The sequence below is a fragment of the Urocitellus parryii genome, chromosome 15 (assembly GCF_045843805.1).
Source record: "Urocitellus parryii isolate mUroPar1 chromosome 15, mUroPar1.hap1, whole genome shotgun sequence".
In the NCBI taxonomy this organism is placed as follows: domain Eukaryota; kingdom Metazoa; phylum Chordata; class Mammalia; order Rodentia; family Sciuridae; genus Urocitellus; species Urocitellus parryii.
Window position 1 is genome coordinate 6443101 of NC_135545.1, and position 19429 is coordinate 6462529.

General features: G+C 54.6%; 1 protein-coding gene across 1 annotated transcript in view; it reads left to right on the forward strand.

Moving 5' to 3' along the window:
- Window positions 1-18895, forward strand: part of Lrrc4b (leucine rich repeat containing 4B) — a 32749-nt gene extending 13854 nt beyond the window's left edge. The window contains exon 3 of the mRNA XM_026406377.2: window positions 17060-18895. Within this exon, the coding sequence (XP_026262162.1) occupies window positions 17060-18895 (1836 nt within the window). The remainder of the gene's footprint in view (window positions 1-17059) is intronic.
- Window positions 18896-19429: the final 534 nt, after the last annotated feature.

Below are 19429 nucleotides of genomic sequence, written 5' to 3' on the forward strand. Positions count from 1 at the left end.
CATTTACTAGAGCTGGCTGGGGGTGGGGCCAAGGCCAGGTGGGTTTTCCTGGGGCTGTGCCCGCGCACAAGATAGGACACCGAGCCCTGGGCCTGGCTCACCCGGGGGGAGTTGGGGCCAGGCGGCCTAACGCGGAGCCCCAGTTTCTTCCTCCAGAAAGAGAGGAGAGAGCCCCTGCCCTGAGGGCCACAAACTTGTCAAAGATTTACAGTTGGTTCTGGCGCCTCGCCAGCAGTCCTGGATATAAGTTCTTCCCTCTTGTCGTTTGGGGTGCAGTGCGAGGCTCGCGAACCCACCCCCTGGAGTTGGTGTGCAAACTGGAGAACCCGCCCTGTTGGGCACGTGGTTGGCGTCCGAATTGGGCTGTTGCCATTCGATTAATTATGATTCTGATTAAGATAAGCCATAAACGGTGCCGGGGGCGCAGAGCAGTGCTGTCGTGAGACGGGGGTTTCTCAGCCTAATCGCGCGTGGGTCCGGGTCATCCTTTATTGTGAGGCTGGGGAGGGGCTGTCCTGTGCACTGTAGGGTGTTCATCCCCGGCCACTAGATGCCAGTAGCACCCTGACCTCAGTTCCAGAAATTCTCCAGCCATTGCCAGGTATTTCCACCCCTGGCTGGGAACCACTGTATTAAGGGCATTTGATCAGTCTCCTGCCCCCACACAGGCCTCCCTAATCCAACTCAGCTAATAAATTGGGGGAGAAGAAGGTTCCCATGCTGAAGGGACCAGCAGCCCCCATCTGACTGTCTAGGAGAGCCAGGCTGAGGGACAAGAGGAGACAGTCCTTCCTGGTGGGTTGTGGTGCAGAACCAGGGTCCAGAAACCTGAGACCCGTCACCAGCCCGGCTCCTGAGGAATTCTTTCAGGACAGGTGGCCTCACCAGCCACCTCCTGGAACAGGTCATAGGTTACAGGTTAGAGTCACCCCTTCTGCTGATCTTGTGAACCCACCCCATCCCGCCAGCACAGCCTCAGCTGAGCAGTCATGTCTCCTTCACAGGACCAAAGTCTGCACCAGGCACCTGCCTTGTCCCCTGTCCTGTGCGTCCCCTTCATTTCTTCCTGTGACAGTCAACAGATACCACAGCACCGACTGCCAAGCGTGGTCTAGGCGATGACCCACACAGGCCAAGCCCGGCTCCTCCCTGGCATCTCACACTGTAGAGGGGAAGAGAGAATAAGCAAATGGTCGACGCCCTAGAGTAGCCGGAGCAGACCTGGGGGCCATGGGGCCAGCTGAGCCTGAGACTTCAATGGCAGCCAAGGCCACAGTGGGTCCCTTTGGAAGAACCTGCCCTGGATTTCCTTTGGAGAGTCCAGGGGCAGCTCAGTCCCACAAACACCTGCTGAGTGCCACTCATGAACACGAGTTTATTCACGCATAAGTCACGCACAGGTCCGCTGCGTCCAGGCACATCGTAAAGCAGCCATGGAGGTAGCTGTGGTTAGAGGATGAGAACAGGAATAGCAACCACACGCCTTCATCTCCATTCCGGGTTCTCACACCTGACTCCAGACCATGAACGAGCGCTGGTGAGTGGTCACCGGACTGGGCCTCCCCCAGAGGACACTTTCCAGACAGCAGCAGGGGCGTGCTATCTCCAGAGCAGGATAATTACAAAGTATTATTTTTTTCCAAATGGAAAAATTAAAAGAAAAAATCACTGCAGTCCCACCACCTAGCTATAAATAACTTCTGCTTACACTTTGGCTTAATACCTTTCTGGCTCTTTCCTGTGCATCTGTAAATGTATTTACTTATTTATTAATTTAGAAAAATTAGAAAATACACCTAAGTAAAGAAGAACACAGACAACAGCCAGTGGCACTGCACAGGCAGGCAAGTGCCACTCTGGGAGTCCCATGAGCAGCCTCAGCAGGTCACCATGGGACTATTTGCTTTTTTTTTTTTTTTTTTTAAGAAAAAAATTGAGCTGGGCGCAGTGTTGCACACCTGTGTTCTCAGCGACTCCGAAAGCACCCTGACCTCAGTTCCAGAAATTCTCCAGCCATTGCCAGGTATTCCCACCCCTGGCTGGGAACCACTGTATTAAGGGCATTTGGTCAGTCTCCTGCCCCCACACAGGCCTCCCTCATCCAACCCAGCTCATAAATTGGATCACAAGTTCAAGGCTGGCCTGGGTGCATTAGGGAGACCCTGTCTCAAAACAAAAAGGTCTGGGGATGCAGTTTAGTGACAGAGTGCTTCCCTAACATGTGAAGCCCTGGGTTAGAACCCCAGAACCAGGAAAAAAAAGAAGAAGGAAAGAAAAGAAAAATGGAATCACTATTTCTGAAACTGGCTTTTGGCACTAGTAGCATTACCATGAGTATCTTTCTCTGTGGCACTAAATATTCTCTGGTGTCATTTTAAATGAGTGTATCGTATTCCAGTGCATGGGCGTCCTGTCGTTAAAGAGGGACTCGCTAAATGACAGGATACACAAGCACTAGAACACAATAGCCATTGATAACCGTCCCAGGGAGGAACCAGGGAGCAGGGCCAGGCCCTTCGTAGCTCCAGGCTGCAGTTGACCTGAGCTACGCTGCAGTCAGAGGCCCTGCTGTAGGCTCTGGCCCTCTGGCTTCTGCCCTTGGGATAAATTCTTAGAAGTAGACTTGCTGGGTCAGAGGGAAGATCAGAGAAGGGCTACCCTGAGTCCTGCGTCTTACTCATCTGCACGTCCACCCCCTCATCCCCAGCCGGCACCAGAGCCTCTGAAGAGACAGGCTGAATCCCAGAGCCTCCAGAGCCTCCCATGTTGCCTGGTTACCTGGCTGTCACCTGGTTCCTCAACTGCACCATCACCTCCATGAGGACAGGGACCTCGTGCTATTCCCTGCTGTGTCCCCAGCACCTGGAACAGAGCCTAGTGCGCAATAGGCATTTAGCAGATGCTTGTGGTGAAAGGAAGGGGCGCTCAGGAGCTCTTGCCCTGGCCCTTGACAGAAGCCTGGAACCGTCTGTTGGTGGGATTCCCACGAGGCCCTCCTGGGAGAACTGGGGAGGCTCAAAGGTCCCCATCACCTGTTCCCATGTGCTTCTGGCCTGGGGTGCAGTACAGGTAGCAAGGCCCTCAGCAAGCTCCTGGGGACAAAGAACCCCAAGGGAGGTTCCTATCCTCACTCTGGGGGTTGTCACCTGGGGACAGAGGGGGATAAAATGCCCTCCTGCCACATAAGAGGGGTGGTAGGTGGTGTCCAGATGTAGAATGAAGGATTTATTTCACAGTTCATGTTTTCCTGCTGGGGACTGAACCAGGGCGGGGGTTGTTTTTGAATCAGCAACGGTTCCTGGGCCCCAGTGGTTTTTGAGAGAGGTGGGGCTTCAAACGCCCAGACCCTCCAGAGATGAAGCCTTCTAAGGCAGCGGCCAAGAGACCATCCTCTTGGCCTCCACCTCCCAGCCCCAGGCTGGTCCAGGTGCAAGGTGGGCCTGGTGGGCACCCCTCGGCCTCGCCCTCGGCCAGCATTCAGTGTGTTGCCCCTGATTCTTTCTACCGGGTGTGCTCTTGCGAAAGCTCCTTGTTGCTTTGTGTGAATGTATTTTTAATTCATGCAAAGGGAGCTGTGTTAGATATCGCTTTCTTTGTCTTGCTATTTTACCGGGCCTGAGCTTCTTAGAACCCTGCATGTGGCTGATTCTGTCCCCTCAGTGACCTCAACTGTGGCAGAGTTCCCCTTGATGGGCACCTGCCCCCCTTGCCCGTCTCCCCAGCTTCCCCATCATGGAGCCTCACCAGGCCCCTGTGGGAGCTGAGTGATAATTTCTCTGGATATGTCCCGGGGGAATTGCTGGGTCACTGGATAGCCATGTATTTAATTACACTAAGTACCCCTGGGTCCACCTGAGGCTTTTGCGGGCTACCCCAGTCCCTTCTGGGTCTGCCACGAGGTCAGATGGCAAGGAAGGCTCCCTCCTAAGAAACCACCCGGCCCAACCTAAGAAGGTCATCTCAGAGAGTCATGTCAAGGAGCCTGGCAGCTGGCATCCAGAGCAGCCTCAGTCCCCGGCCATGGGGACTGCTGTACAGCTGACCATGGAGCACACTAGGCCTCCAAGGTGGAGGTTAGCAGGTGCCTAAAGCACAATTCTGAAATTATGAGCTTGCAAGGAAGGATCCAAGTAGCATCTCCAGTTCATTTAAGATCAACAATGCTGTGTGTGTATGTATATGTGTGTGTGTGTGTATATTTTTTTTCTTAAGTTATTGGTGCACCTTTATTTTAATCATTTATTTATATGTGGTGCTGAGAATTGAACCCAGTGCCTCACACATGAGAGGCAAGCACTCTACCACTGAGCCACAACCCCAACCCTCAACGATGCTTTCTTTAAAGACTGGGGACACCCTGGATGTCAACAGCACCTTCTCTCTGCACTCGCATCATGAGGGGGAGTGGTGTTTAATTTCTTCTTTATGTTTTCTCTAGTCTCTAAATTTCCTGCAGTAAGAGCTTTTAATACTTTTTGTAATCAGGGAAAAACAATAAATGCAAAATGTGTCATAGAAGCTGAAGAAAAAATCACCCCTGGGATTTGCTCACCTTTGCCTGGAGAATGGGAGTGTGCTTGGTGGGGGGCCTCCTAGGTGGGAGGGCCTCCTAGGCAGGGCCGGCTCTCCCATTTTACAGATGTGGAAACGGAGGCCCAGCTGGCTCAGAATGACTTGGCCAGAGTTGTCCAGCTAGCTGTGGCCCGCTGGGCTTGCCCTGTGCCCCCGGGAGTCACTGTGGGGAAGCCAGGCTGGAGAGCCATGATGTGTGGCTTCAGGAACAGGAACGCAGCCACCCTGCGGGGCTGTGGCAGACACTGAGTGGCAGGCACTGAGTGGCTCTGCAGTCACTGCTAGCTCAGCACTTTTCAGGAAAGATCCCCTCAGGCAGCAGGGAATATGGAGTTTTTGACTGAAGGGACATTTCCCTGCTGGAGGAAAAAAATGGTAGGGGAGAGATCTAGAAGGGCCCCCTCCTGAGGTCAAGGACAGCTCCCTGCAGGAGGTCGTGGAGTGGGAGGGAGCAGCCTCCCTCTGCTGCCCCCCCAGGACTTCCTGTCTCACTGCAGCCTCTCCAGCTTCCATCCCAACTGTTTCCTGCGTCCCCTCAGGAGCACTGACCAGGGCCCAGGAATCCTCGTCATCTGAGCCCCAGTTTCCACACTTGTCAATGAGACCCCCTTAATTTGTGGGTTCCCGCTTAACCTTTTCATCTCTGTATAACACACAGAGAACATGACATTAAATGTCCTTCTCAGAAGATCATCACAAAAGGAACAGTCCTGTAAATACCACCCAGCGCACATAGGGCCACACAGGCCTATGATCCCAGTGGGAGGCTGAGGCAGGAGGATGGCAATTTCAAGGTTAACGAGACCTTCCAAATAAAGTATAAAAAGGGCTGGGGGTGTGGCTCAGTGATAGAGCACCCTGGGTTCAATCCCTGGTACCAAAAAAATAGAGGAGGGTCTGGCACGTGCTGGGTGACATAGCAGAGGGCGTGGTGAAGGGCAGCAGCTGAGAGGGCTGGTGAGCAAGAGTCGCCAGTCTCTGGGAGCTCTGGCCATATCCCAAGGCCTGAGCTGTGGTCACTGTGTGTCCATCTCAGTTACCACTGACCCCAGCACCTAGCACAGAGCCCACACACTGCAGGTGCCCAGAATGCAACTGTCAAACTGACGAATGTGCAGAATGGCCTGCCATCTGGCAAAGCCATCTGGCCTCCCGGCCCAGCGGCAGCCCCAGGAGAAGGTAGCAGGAATGTCACCCCCACTTCTCCGTTGAGTAGACTGAGGTCCTGAGGGGCTCAAGACCCCTGTTCTTCTGTCCATGAATGAAGTCAAGGCCTCCAGTCATCTCTTGGGGTCCTTTATCCAGAAAAATAGTATCAGATTCCTGCAGCCCCTGGAGGAGGAGGGAGGGGCCGACGTGGCCCCCAACATTGCTCCAAGCAAACCTTGGCTTCCTCGGTGAATTCCATCCTCAGGGCAACACTAGGAGTAGGTCCCCTTCTTGTCCCCATTTTGCAGATAAGGAAACTGAGGCACAGGAGAGGAAGGCTCTCCCACCCAACACAGGATCCTCAGTGATTACCACGGCCAGCTGGCTGCGGAAGCGACTTCTCCAGCGATTCCTGATGCCTCCTAGTGCACACCTGTCCCAAGCCCCAGGTGACTTGATGACAGGAGTGTAACTGGGTCCTGACACTCTGTGCCTCACAGCCCTGGCCTGTCAGGACATTCTCTGGGCTTCCTCCTAGCTTCCTGGCCTGTCAGTGGCCCCTGCCAGTTGCCACATCCTCCACCCACAGGGGACTCCCTTCCCCAGCTGTCCCGCCTCCATCCTGCAGCAGGACTTGGCCAGCACTCCCAGCTCCTCCACCCTCAAGGGCATGCTCTCCTCTGCCCCATATGCCCGCCCCAGGGACTGGCCTCACCCTCCACAGCCACCGCCACAGCGCACCTGCCTCGTGGGCCTCTTCCTTCTGGATCTGGCCAGCCCCCAGGGTCCACCTGCAGCACCCAGCTCAGCCCCAGGCTCATTGATGGAGCACCTACTGTGTACCAGGCACCACTCTAGGCCAGTGGGTGAGCAGACACAGTCCTCTGTCCACACGCTGCAGGTGGAGAGGCAGTGGAGGAGGTGAGAGAGAGCTGTCCTCGGTGCTGGAGGCAGGGAGGTCAGGGCCAGGGAAGATGCCTGGGAGGGAGGTGCCTGCCCACGGCTGAGCCTCCAACGCACCCGCACCCGGCAGAGGTTGGGTGCAGCAGGCTGCACTTAGCCCTCACGTACCCTCTGCTTGGACCTCGGTGAGTGGCTGTTTGCGCCAAGGTCAGATGCCTGTCTGGGCTCCTCAAGGGGAAACAGGCCGGACCTGGTACCTAAGAGAGGGCTTGTCCCCAGGAGCACAAGGGAGGCAACTCAGGGGTTATAAGTGGGAGGAAGGAAGGAGGGACGGAGGGAGGGAGGGAGCAGCTGGGGCGGTCCAGCACCCACACTGGCCCCTGCAATGCTGCCAATCATGTCCTGGCCACCAGGGAAGTCCTGATGAAGAAGGGGGTATAAATCCCTTATCTCAGGACTAGGAAGAAATAGAAGAAGTCCAAGTCCTCATAAAAACAGAGTGAAAACAACAATGTATTTAAATTTTGAGTGTAAAAATTTGGGGAGAAAAAAACACCCAGTAAGCTTTACTAGACTTTTGTTATTGGTTCATCACATTCAAAACACATTGGGCTGCGTGTGGCTCAGAAGTAGAGCGCGCCTAGCAGGTGTGAGGCACTGGGTTCCATCCTCAGCACCACGGAAAAATAAAGAAAAAAAGAAAGGCCCATCAACTAAAAAATTTTAAATAAAAAATAGAAACAATTTATCTTAATAGCATTAAGATGAACAATCCACTTAGTCATTTTCCTACCACAGTTAAATTTTTTTTACAGCATGTCTTTATTTTATTTGTTTCATTTTTATGTGGTGCTGAGGATCAAATCCAGTGCCTCACACATGCCAGGCAAGCACTCTGCCGCTGAGCTACAGCCCCAGCCCCCACAGTTAAATTCTTAATAAAGGATTTCTTGACAATTTATTTTCTTAAAAGCCCCAGCCAGGGGGCTGGGATGTGGCTCAAGCGGAAGCGCACTCGCCTGGCATGCGTGCAGCCCGGGTTCCATCCTTAGCACCACATACAAACAAAGATGTTGGGTCCGCCGAAAACTAAAAAATAAATATTAAAAAAAAAGCCCCAGCAAAACACAGTGGGCCTTTTTTTTTTTTTCCAGTTCTCATAATGGTCACTTCCATGACTGAAATAGAAAGTCCCCAGAAGAGGGCCAGTTGCAGGGTACAAGGGTGAGGAAGAGCCCATTGGAGGCTGGGAGGCAGCCACTGAGGGACCATGTCCCCTGCCTGAATCCTGCCTGCATCCTTGGCCCTGGCACAAGTGGGGTGAGCCCAGCAAATGGGGGCTGAAGGGCTGAGGGGTCTTGGAGGCGTGGGCAGCTGGGTGGCTCTCCCCCAGGCTCCTGTCCTGGCTCCTCCACTGTATGACAGAACTTCAACATCTTCATTAGGCCAGATGTCAGGGTGGGACAGGTGTCAACACCCACATGACCCTGCCATGGCCCCAGAGATCATTTGCTCTGGGGTGTTTCAAACTGTGCCTTAGGGAACCCCAGGCCTGCCTCCCCCACAGTCAGGCCGCTACACAGCCTGCTTATACCATCCCCATGAAGCCATCATCTGCATGATTACTGTGGGCTCTAGGAAGGCAGGCCTGTGTCTGTCCTGCTCCCAGCTGGACCCCCAGTCTAGCACAACACCTGACACAGGGCAGCTCTCAAAGAAAATCCTGTCAAATGAGAACCTGCCATGTTTAAGCAAATGAACTCTACACTCTAGGTGGGCATGAAACCCACAACAGCCCACCTCCATTTAGGGCTGTAGATGTGATGGAGACGCTGTGTTGGATTCAGGAGAAGCAGACTCTGAGTCCTGGTGTGGAGTTTGAGGTTGAAAACAAGTGATTTTACCTCTGTGAACCTGGGTTTCCTCAGCCGTTAGACCATCAAATATGGGGAAGGGCCAGGGACATATGGTTAATAGCCCCCATGTGATAGGATTTCCACAGGATTAATGAGATTATGACCTCAGAGCATAAAGCACATATGGCATATAGTAGGCACCTAGCAAACAGTGATTCCCCTTTTTTTACTTTATTGGGAACCTGCTCAGGATGACTCTTTGTTTTAGAGTCAGCCTTGTATTATTTGGGAGCAGAAGAATGGAACTGACAAGCTTTGCTCTTTAGGTAGGCGTGTTAAATTTTAAGGATAAAAAGGAGAAAATATATGAATCCTGAAAGCATAGAGAGAGGAAATGGAGTCAGAAGAAATTCAAGCAATACAAAATAGGATAATAAATAGGAAAGAGTATGTTACAAAAAAAAAACAGAAATAGCACAAAATATTAAAGACTATAGGAATAATCCTAAGTATATTATAGTAATTACAATAAATGTAAATGGACTAAACTTCCAGTTAAAAGGCAGAGATTTCCAGACCAAATTAAAACCAAAACCCTAACTAGAAGATGAGGATGAACGATGCAAGTAGAAATGAGACATACACCAGCTGAAAGAAAGACAGTGCTGCTTTTGTAATCTCAGACATGTGGACTTTAAGGCAAAAGGCAGAAGGATTAGGAACCAGAATGTTAGAACTTTTCCACTCCCAAGTTCTGCTACTGAGGATTTTGATGTGCTGTCACTGTCATCAAACCAAAATGCATGTAGGCACATCAGCCAGTACAACTGGGTGTTCTCCAGTTCACCTGGGCCCACTGCTCAGCAGACCTGGCTGAGGTCGACCATGAGTAGGCCTCACACTGGGTGCTGGATGCAGACCTTGTTCCAACAGAATTTCTGCTCCTAGACTCACAGGCTGGACAAGGAGACAGGTGCATTGGACCAAATGATACTCAGCATGACGGGGCCTCATAAGAGAATGTGTGTGATGAGTGAGGGAGTAGAGGTCAAAGAGGGCTTTCCTGGGAAGGGCCATTGGAATTTCCCAGAGAACAAGGAGGGTGACATTCCTGGAAGTGGTGCAGAGCCTGTGGAAAGACAGAGAGTGGCAAGCAGAGTGAACTGTGTCCATCTCTCTCCAGTGGTGGTTTAGCAAGGAGGCAGGGGGCAGGTTCTGAAGGGATTCTGACACCAGGTGAAGGGACATAGAGAGCCTTGGGAAGGCAGGAACAGGGACATGCTGAGTTCTGAACTTCACCTTAGATAATTCTAACAGCCAGTATGAAGGAAAGATGCTGGAGAAGGAACTAGAAGCCCAGAGACAGAACAAATGTCAGTACGGCCATTATCAGCTTCATGGATGGTGTAGAAGTGAATGCTCTTGTGCATTTCCACATCCCAGATGCTCACTGTCTTATCCTGAGCACACACTAACTTGTCAGAGCCTTTCAAGGACTCAGGATACCCATAAAGAACATGAGCTCAGAGAGGCTAAGACATGCCCAAGATCTAGCAGCTGGTCAGCAGCAAAGCCCAGATCCAACCCACCCACCTCTTCCCACCGCATTGCTCATGCTCAGAGGGGTCCTGCAGAGGAGGACACATGGCAGTTCTGTTCAAAGGAAGGGACTCACTGTCTACAGCAACCCAGGCTGCTTTTGCAGCAGCACCTCACCCCACTTACTTCTCCAGTGCCTTTGATTGGAGTGATTGGCAGGGGGACCCCACCCCCTGGGGGATGCCCCTTCATCTCGGTCACACACATCTTCTCACTGCAACAGGACAAGGCACACTGAGTGGGAACAGGCTCAGGCTCCTCTGTGGACATGCCATCAGCACAGTCCTCCGTCCAGAGACTCCAGAGAGGCCTGGAGAGCAGCCCCGCTGAGCTGGACGCTGACCCCAGCCCTGCCTGCTGCACACTCCCCGGCCAGCTCTGCTGAGTCACTTGGCCTCAGTGAGCCTTGGTCTCCTTGCCTCTCAAATGAGTGTGATGTTTGCCTGTGGGGTTGGGGAGGGGAGTAAGTGGGAGCTTGGGGTGCTGCAGAGGTGGGGCCAGGCCTGGGCCCAGACCCGGGCTCTGCCCTTCCTCCCTGTGTGCTCTGCTGAGCCTTCTCCCTTCTCTGAAATGGAAGCCCCAGACCACCGCCTGTGTGGCTGCTTGTTTCAGTCAGCTTTTCCGTTGCTGTGACCAAAAGATCTGACAAGGACAAGGCAAAGAGGAAAAGATTCTTTGGGACTCACAGTTTCAGAGGTCTCAGTCCATGGATGGCCAGCTCGGCTGCTCTGGGCCTGAGGGGAAGGACAAGACAGCAGAGACCGGGTGGAAGAAAGCAGCTCAGGACGTGGCAGTCAGGAAGCACAGAGAGCAAGCTCCACTCATCAGGGACAAAATAGGCACCCCAGGGACACCCCACCCCCGGGGCCTGCCTCTGCCAGCCGCACCCCACCTGCCTGCAGTTACGCCCAGTTGGACTGAGGCGCCGAATGGGCGAAGGCTCTCTCCACACAGTCGCCCCACCTCTGACCTCCCCTGCATGGTCTCACACGTGAGCTTTGGGGAGCACCTCACAGCTAAGCCATAGCATGGGTGAAGAAAAAGCTGGGGTGACAAATGTAGAGCGCCCAGCCCAGCCCGGCATTTGTCACCTGTGCTCAGTGCACCCTTACAGGAGCCAAGCCCTGCATGGACTGTGTCTCACAGAGCGCCCAAGTCTCCAGGGCAATGCTGCAGGGCGACCCTGTGACACACCTCCACAGGTAACGCCCCCCCCCCCCGCCTGATGGATGATGGTTTCACTCATCCAAGAGCCGAGGGTGCCCTTTGGGCTGGGCCAGCAGGGTGACAGGTAGAGGAGGGGCAAGGCAGGGGGAACAGTGTGTGCCAATGTGGAAGGCCTGGCGAGGTGGCCCAAGGACTGGTACCGGCTGTTGGACCTCTGGAGTGAGGACTGCAAGTGAGGGGCTATTCAGAGGGAAGGGAGAGGCGGGTAGATCCCAGTCAGGCAGGGCTCCCTGGGAGCACTGGGGAGCCCTGGAGGGGTCTAGAGGAGGGCAGAGTCAGGGTCAGCTCTGGGGGTTGCAAGACCCCAGAGACAGACTGGAGGGGAGAGGCTGGAGGCCAGGCAGGAGGCTTGAGGCAGGGTCCAGGGACAGAGGGTGGCCTGCACTGGGCTTGGAGGTAGAGAAGAGATGGAGGCCATACAGAGGAAGTTGTGAGACTCCCGAAGAGGCAGCAGGGCAGGCCTGAGGCCAACCCCGTGTCGGGACGGCAGAGCACCTTTTGACTGAGAAAGTGAGCTGGAGAGGCCTCTCAGAGAGCAGGAGCCCTGGGAGGGGGAAGGGGCAGGAGCAGGGCGCAGGTGCTCACTGGGAGCTGGGGAGGACTTGCACCCTCCAAGTGTAACCAAGACTCAGGGAGTTCTTGCTGGCACCTGGACCAGAAACCCCTTTGCTCTCAATTTTTCTGTCCGGACTCTTGAGTCCAACCTTTAAAAAGTCTGCCTGTTCCCTCCCAGGTGATGGGCCTGACCAGAAGCTCCTCCTCTTCTTACTGTTTCCTTGTTGTCATTAGTATCAACAGCAGCAGCAACTGAGCACGGGCTTCATTCATTGCCAGGGTCTCCCAGGGTGCAGGGAAGGCGTCCTGTGCTAGGGTCCTAAGGCGGATTCTGTTTGGGGGACCCAGAGCAGAGCCCAGCAAGGCTGCTCTCCCAGCCCAACTTCATGGAACTTCAACACCATGTGCGCGGGAGGAGGCGGGGCAGGCTCCAGGGGAACTTGATCATGAGATTTCTGTGGCCTAGCATCCCGTGGGACAGGCTGTGAGAAGCGCCAGGCTGGGTGTGCCTGAGATAGTCTCACTAAGGGGTAAACTGAGGCTCCACAGGCCCACAGGGAAGAGCCGGGGATCCTAGGCTCAGAAGCCAGAGACTTTCTCAGGCCCCACCTCACCTTCCTGGGAGATGCTCCTGCGCCATCTCGCTCAGATACAGCCATGGCCACTGGGGACTTTCACCAACCCTCAGGACCCACAGTCAGAATTTCTGAGTGTCCCACCCAGTACAGTGGAAATTAGAAAAAAACAGAAATATACCAAGAAAAATAAAGACCACCCTGACAATTTCAGCTCAGTGTCCAAAAGCAGGCACAGCCCTGGGCCTGAATTCCAAAAAGCCAAAAATGTTTAAGCATATTTCATGATATTAGAAAATGCTCCTGGTATAATATTATTAGAGAGAAATACAGGACCCTGGAAAGTATATTACACCATCAAAATTTTCTGAAAAACATTAAAAGATGGTGAAAAACATACCCCAGCACAAGAAGCGATTGGCAGGAGGTTTATACCGATCAGTTCGTATGTGTAATTCTCTTGACTGATTTCTTATATAATTTTTTACTAAAGTGATCACATATGACTTTTTCAGCAGAAAAGAAAGGCATATGAAAGTGGCTTTATCTGTTGTTCTAACTTGGTACCCAGCCCAGGCCTGGCCCGTGGGAGACTTCAATTAGTGTGTACTAAAGGGGTTCCCTTCCTGTGATCCTTCCTACTCTGGGCTCTGCATTTCCATCTTAGCCCAGATTCCACTCATTGTTCCCATAAACCATTCAGAGTGGCCTGAGAATCGTGGAGTTGTAAGGGCCTGATTAAATCTCCTGTCTCTTTCACCTTGGGACAGCAAAGAATCTCCACCAGGCAAGTGCCCTGGCTGTTTTCCGTGTCCTCAGGAAATCTGGTTTCTGGGCAGGGACTGAACCTCAGTTCCCGTCAAGAGGGCCCCTCCTAAGCCAGGGGAGCAGCTCAGGGGCAGGAGCATGCTTGGCATGCTGGAGGCCCTGGCTTCATCCCAGCATAAAAACGGGGATGGCAGATGAAACATTCCAAAAGGGGCTGTAAGCTGGGCACAGTGGCACACATCTGTAATCCCAGCAGATAGGGAGGCTGAGGCAGGAGGATCATGAGTTCAAAGCAGCCCCAGCAAAAGTGAGGTGCTAAGCAACTCAGTGACACCGTGTCTCTAAATTAAATAGAAAATAGGGCTGGGGTGTGGCTCAGTGTCCATTGATCCTGAGTTCAGTCCCCAGGACCCCCTCACACAGGGGGGAGCTGTTTTCAAATCCACACCACTGAATGCCTGGGAACTGCCCAGAGCCACCGTGCTCTCCCACACTCAGCGGTCCAGATGCAGACCCTGTCCTTGCTGGAGGGGCCCAGATTCTGGTGGATGAGATGGAAATAGCAGTCAGCTCAGCACAGATGGAGGCCCAGAGTGGGGGTACCATGACCAGGCTGGGTGGGCAGATGGGGAGGGGGCAGGACTCCTCTGGAACAGGTAACACCAGAGTTGGGTGTCAAAGGGAGCGGGGAGATAGCCAGAAAAAGTAGTGGAGGCAGCAGCAAGGGCCAGAGGGTGGGCAGTTGGCTGTGTTCAGGGATGGGCTAGGACGGGATGAAGGGGAAGGTCCTCAGGGATGAGCTGCTGGGGCAGGGTCCCCTGGGGATGGATTGCACCAGGAATGATGGGAGGACTGGGAGCAGGGAGGGTCAGGGGAGCCGAGGGTAAAACAGATTCTTCTGTTGCCATGGGGACGGAGAGGCGGGGCTGCAGTGGGACTCAAGGCCCAGGAACAGGCAGGGGACCAAGGGCCTGGGCGCACCAGGAAAGTCCTGTCTATGCTACCGATCTTCATCCGAAGCAGCAAGGGGATCTTCATCCGAAGCAGCAGGGGATCTTCATCCGAAGCAGCAGGGGATCTTCATCCGAAGCAGCAAGGGTCTCCCTCCGCGGGTGGCGCAGTGCGCATGCGGCCTGTGGTCAGAAAGGCTCAGCGCTCTAACCCCAAGGGCAGGGTTCAGGTTACTACACAACAATAAAACAGTAAGAATAACGGTGTGTGGAGAGGCGCTGAGCGCTCCCACCTCTCTGCCCTCCGAAGTGGCTTTCATCAGCTCCCTTCACAGCAAGAGTGGACCCCGAGGCACCGGGAGCTCCAGTGACAGGTCCTACAGCCAAGGAGGAGAAGGCAAGATGGTAACAGGGCTCTGCCATTGCAGCCACACCCGGGCCTCGGTTTTTTTGTCCGTCCAATGGGAACAGCGGTGCTGCGGGTGCGTTGCGGCCCAGCCAGGGAGGGCGGGCGCAGGCTGGCCAGACCTGCCCAGCTCTGCCCACCAGCTAGCCGCTTCTGTGGGCCTCGGTTTCCTCCGTTCTAAAACGGGGCAGCGATAGTCCTTGTTCATAGGGCCCCTGGAGGATAAGGCACAATTGTGTTCATGAAGCATCACGGGCGCCGAGAACGCCAAGAAGGCTCCTGGTGAAGCTGCGCCATCTAATACTTGGGCCCAAGTCCACCGAAGGTGCACCCGGAGTGCCAAACCGGCTGGATTGGGAGCGCAAGCGACTCGTTCATAAGTTTTCATCTTGATTACATGGTAAAAGGATGATATTATTGGTACATCACCTTAAATAAAATATTATTAGAATTGATTTCATTATGTGTCAATTTTAAAAGAAACAAAAAAATTGATTTCACCTGTTCAGTTTTGTTTTTTTAATATGTGGATCTAGGAAATTTAGGAAGTGCGCATGTGGCTCACATGGCATTTCCACTGGGCAACGTGGGTGTAAGTAGTGGCCGCTATTATCATTCTGTGACTTTGACTTTGCCAAGAATATTGCATTCCTTATACTGAATGCCTTTCAGGTACAGTTTTTTTTTTTTCCTTTACCTTTTCGTTGTTTGTTTTGTTTTTATTCCTGCTTTTTGTTCATTGGGGGAAAAATAACAAAAGAAAAAAATTGCCTATAATCCCCAACATCTGGAATTCAGTGCTAAGAACAGCTTGGAGGATTTCCTCCCAGGCTTTTTTGGCACATGTAGACAGATACCTAATTCTTAGTTTTATGAAATTGTGATTGTATAGTATCCTATCTGGGGCTCCCCATCCCCACCCCCAATATTCTACACAAGCATCGCCACATCACTAGGCTTCAGACATGTGATCTGACGGCTGTGTGGCCTTCTGTGCCTCAGCGCATGGCGACAGGAGGACCCTGTGAGACTGCTCACCATGCCCCAGCCCAGCACTGTCTCTCCTGTGGTCCCCAGCCCCAGCCCCTACGTGTAAGTGGTAGCCAAGGTCATGGGCTAGGAGCTGGGACTCCAGTTCCAGAGGGCCTTGATCTAGTGGCAAATCTACTCTTCCCTCTGTGTCCTTGGACAAGTCAATGCACCTCTCTGTGCCTAATTCACAATCCCTCCAGGCTAGACGTGTTTGGGCACTCTGATATTAGAAAGGTGGTAAAATGCAGCATATATTTTATAACATACTCCTGATTAAATATGTAACTATTTCTATAGTGAAATGTTTCAATAGTCAAGTGAGACCAATAAGAGCCTTAAATAAACCAGCTCTGTGGTACACACCTACAATTCCAGCTACTCCAGAAGCTGAAGCAGGAGGATCACAAGTTCACAAGTTCAAGACCAGCCTGGCAACTTAGTAAGACCCTGTCTCAAAATTTAAAAAAAAAAAAAAAAAAAAAAAAGGAAAGGTTTTGGGATGTGGCTCAGTGGAAAAGCACTTGCTTAGCATGCATGAGGCTCTGGGTTTTATCCCCAGCACTGCAAAAATAAATAAATAAACAAAAAACTTTCACGTGGAGTTTGGTATCAAAATTATGAAAAATATGGCTTTCAGGGTTTTGTGAATTTTGGGACTGCAGGTATTGAATAAGGACTCCTAATAGTACCTACCGATGGTATAGGGCATTAGAGGGTTAAATGAGTTATTACCCATAAAGCATTTAGAGTAGTGCCTGGCACCAAATAATGTTCAATGCCTGTTAGTTACTACTATTCCTATTCTTTATCTTTTATTATTTTTTACAATAAGTATAATTTACACATAATAAAGGACCCCGTTTTAAGTGTACAGTTGGCAATTTTGACAGTTACACTCACCCACATAACACCACCCCAATAGACAACATTTCCATTGCCCCTGAACGTTCCCTCATGTCCCTTCCCACCTGCCCCCACCCCACCCACACTAGAAGACACCCCCTGGGGACCCCTGGAGCGTGGCATCAGGCCTCTGGCTGCCTGGTGGGGCTTCCTCTGCTCCGCCCAAGGCTGGAGGGAGCGTGGGGGGCGGTTTCTTCCTTGAGGGCGAGGGGTAGGGCTCTGTTGTGGGGACGAACCACTGTGCTTGTTGTTCACCCGTTGGTGGACATTTGGGGTTTCCATTCCAGGCTGTAATGAACAGAAATGCTGTGAACACCCACGCCGCGACTGTTGCGTGGACATCTGTTTTCATTACTCTTGAGGAAGAGCCCAGGAGTGCAATGGCGGAGGCGTGGCAGCCCCGTCTTAACATTGTCAGCAGCTAGAGTCTCTTCCAAAGTGGTCTCACCATCTGATTCTCCCACCAGCCAAGTATGAGAAATCCGGTGGTTCCACACTCTTGTCAGCACGCGGTGCCCGTATGATGGTCAGTATCACTGATCCGTTTCTCCTCCCCACCCCCAGGTGATCCGCACAGACACCTTCAAGCACCTGCGGCACCTGGAGATCCTGCAGCTGAGCAAGAACCTCGTGCGCAAGATCGAGGTGGGCGCCTTTAACGGGCTGCCCAGCCTCAACACGCTGGAGCTCTTCGACAACCGGCTGACCACGGTGCCCACGCAGGCCTTCGAGTACCTGTCCAAGCTGCGGGAGCTCTGGCTCCGCAACAACCCCATCGAGAGCATCCCCTCCTACGCCTTCAACCGCGTGCCCTCGCTGCGCCGCCTGGACCTGGGCGAGCTCAAGCGGCTGGAGTACATCTCGGAGGCAGCTTTCGAGGGGCTGGTCAACCTGCGCTACCTCAACCTGGGCATGTGCAACCTCAAGGACATCCCCAACCTGACCGCCCTGGTGCGCCTGGAGGAGCTGGAGCTGTCGGGCAACCGGCTGGACCTGATCCGCCCGGGCTCCTTCCAGGGCCTCACCAGCCTGCGCAAGCTGTGGCTGATGCACGCCCAGGTGGCCACCATCGAGCGCAATGCCTTCGACGACCTCAAGTCGCTGGAGGAGCTCAACCTGTCCCACAACAACCTGATGTCGCTTCCCCACGACCTCTTCACACCCTTGCACCGCCTCGAGCGGGTGCACCTCAACCATAACCCCTGGCACTGCAACTGCGACGTGCTCTGGCTGAGCTGGTGGCTGAAGGAGACGGTGCCCAGCAACACGACGTGCTGCGCCCGCTGCCACGCGCCGGCAGGCCTCAAGGGCCGCTACATCGGCGAGCTGGACCAGTCGCACTTCACCTGCTACGCGCCGGTCATTGTGGAGCCGCCCACAGACCTCAATGTCACCGAGGGCATGGCCGCCGAGCTCAAGTGCCGCACGGGCACCTCCATGACCTCCGTCAACTGGCTGACGCCCAACGGCACTCTCATGACCCACGGCTCCTACCGCGTGCGCATCTCCGTCTTGCACGACGGAACGCTCAACTTCACCAACGTCACCGTGCAGGACACGGGCCAGTACACGTGCATGGTGACGAACTCGGCCGGCAACACCACCGCCTCCGCCACGCTCAACGTCTCGGCGGTGGACCCCGTGGCCGCGGGGGGCGCCGGCGTGGGCGGGCCCGGGGGCGGGGGCGGCGGCGGCGGCAGTGGCGGCTACACCTACTTCACCACGGTGACGGTGGAGACCCTGGAGACGCAGCCCGGGGAGGAGGCCCTGCAGCCGCGGGGGACGGAGAAGGAGCCCCCGGGGCCCACGACCGACGGCGTCTGGGGAGGAGGCCGGCCGGGGGACGCGGCCGGGCCTGCCTCGTCGTCCACCACCGCGCCCGCTCCGCGCTCCTCCCGGCCTACGGAGAAGGCGTTCACGGTGCCCATCACGGACGTGACGGAGAACGCCCTCAAGGACCTGGACGACGTCATGAAGACCACCAAGATCATCATCGGCTGCTTCGTGGCCATCACGTTCATGGCCGCCGTGATGCTGGTGGCCTTCTACAAGCTGCGCAAGCAGCACCAGCTCCACAAGCACCACGGGCCCACGCGCACCGTGGAAATCATCAACGTGGAGGACGAGCTGCCCGCAGCCTCGGCCGTCTCGGTGGCCGCCGCCGCCGCGGTGGCGGGCGGGGCCGGCGTGGGCGGGGACAGCCACCTGGCCCTGCCCGCCCTGGAGCGCGACCACCTCAACCACCACCACTACGTGGCGGCCGCCTTCAAGGCGCACTACAGCAGCAACCCCGGCGGCGGGGGCTGCGGGGGCAAGGGCCCGGGCGGCCTCAACTCCATCCACGAACCTCTGCTCTTCAAGAGCGGCTCCAAGGAGAACGTGCAAGAGACGCAGATCTGAGGCCGCCGCGCCTCGGCCCGCGAGACGCGGGCGGGTGGGGACCGCGGCTCCCGCCCCGCGGCGCGCGCTGGGGTCCGGGCACGCGCCTCTGCGCCCCTCGCCGCCCCACCGTCCGGGCGACCGGAGGGGACGCGAGATCAGGAGAAGCGGCCGAGCCCGCGCGTTTCCTCGCGCCCTGCGACCAAGTCCCGCCCGCCCGCCGCCTTCCAGGGGAGAGGAGCTTTTTTGAGGGGTGTCCTTTCCCCTCGTCCCAACAGCCCTCCTTTTACGGTTCATTTTTTGCAGTTTGACGCCTGTCCCTCCCTCCCCTCCCCCACCCCTGAGACCCAAGAGACAGACGCCGCCGGAGCTGGCGACACCCGGCGTCCCCGCGCTAGCTCCGCTCCCGGCTGCCGGCCGGTGGCTGGGGGTCGGGGCGGCGCCCCAGCCCCTCGTGCCCGTAGACTCTTTTGATACTGAAGGGAGGTTTGCGTCAACGACTACCTGCTCTGTAATTACTTTAAAAAAAAAAAAAACACGGAAAAAGTAAAAAAA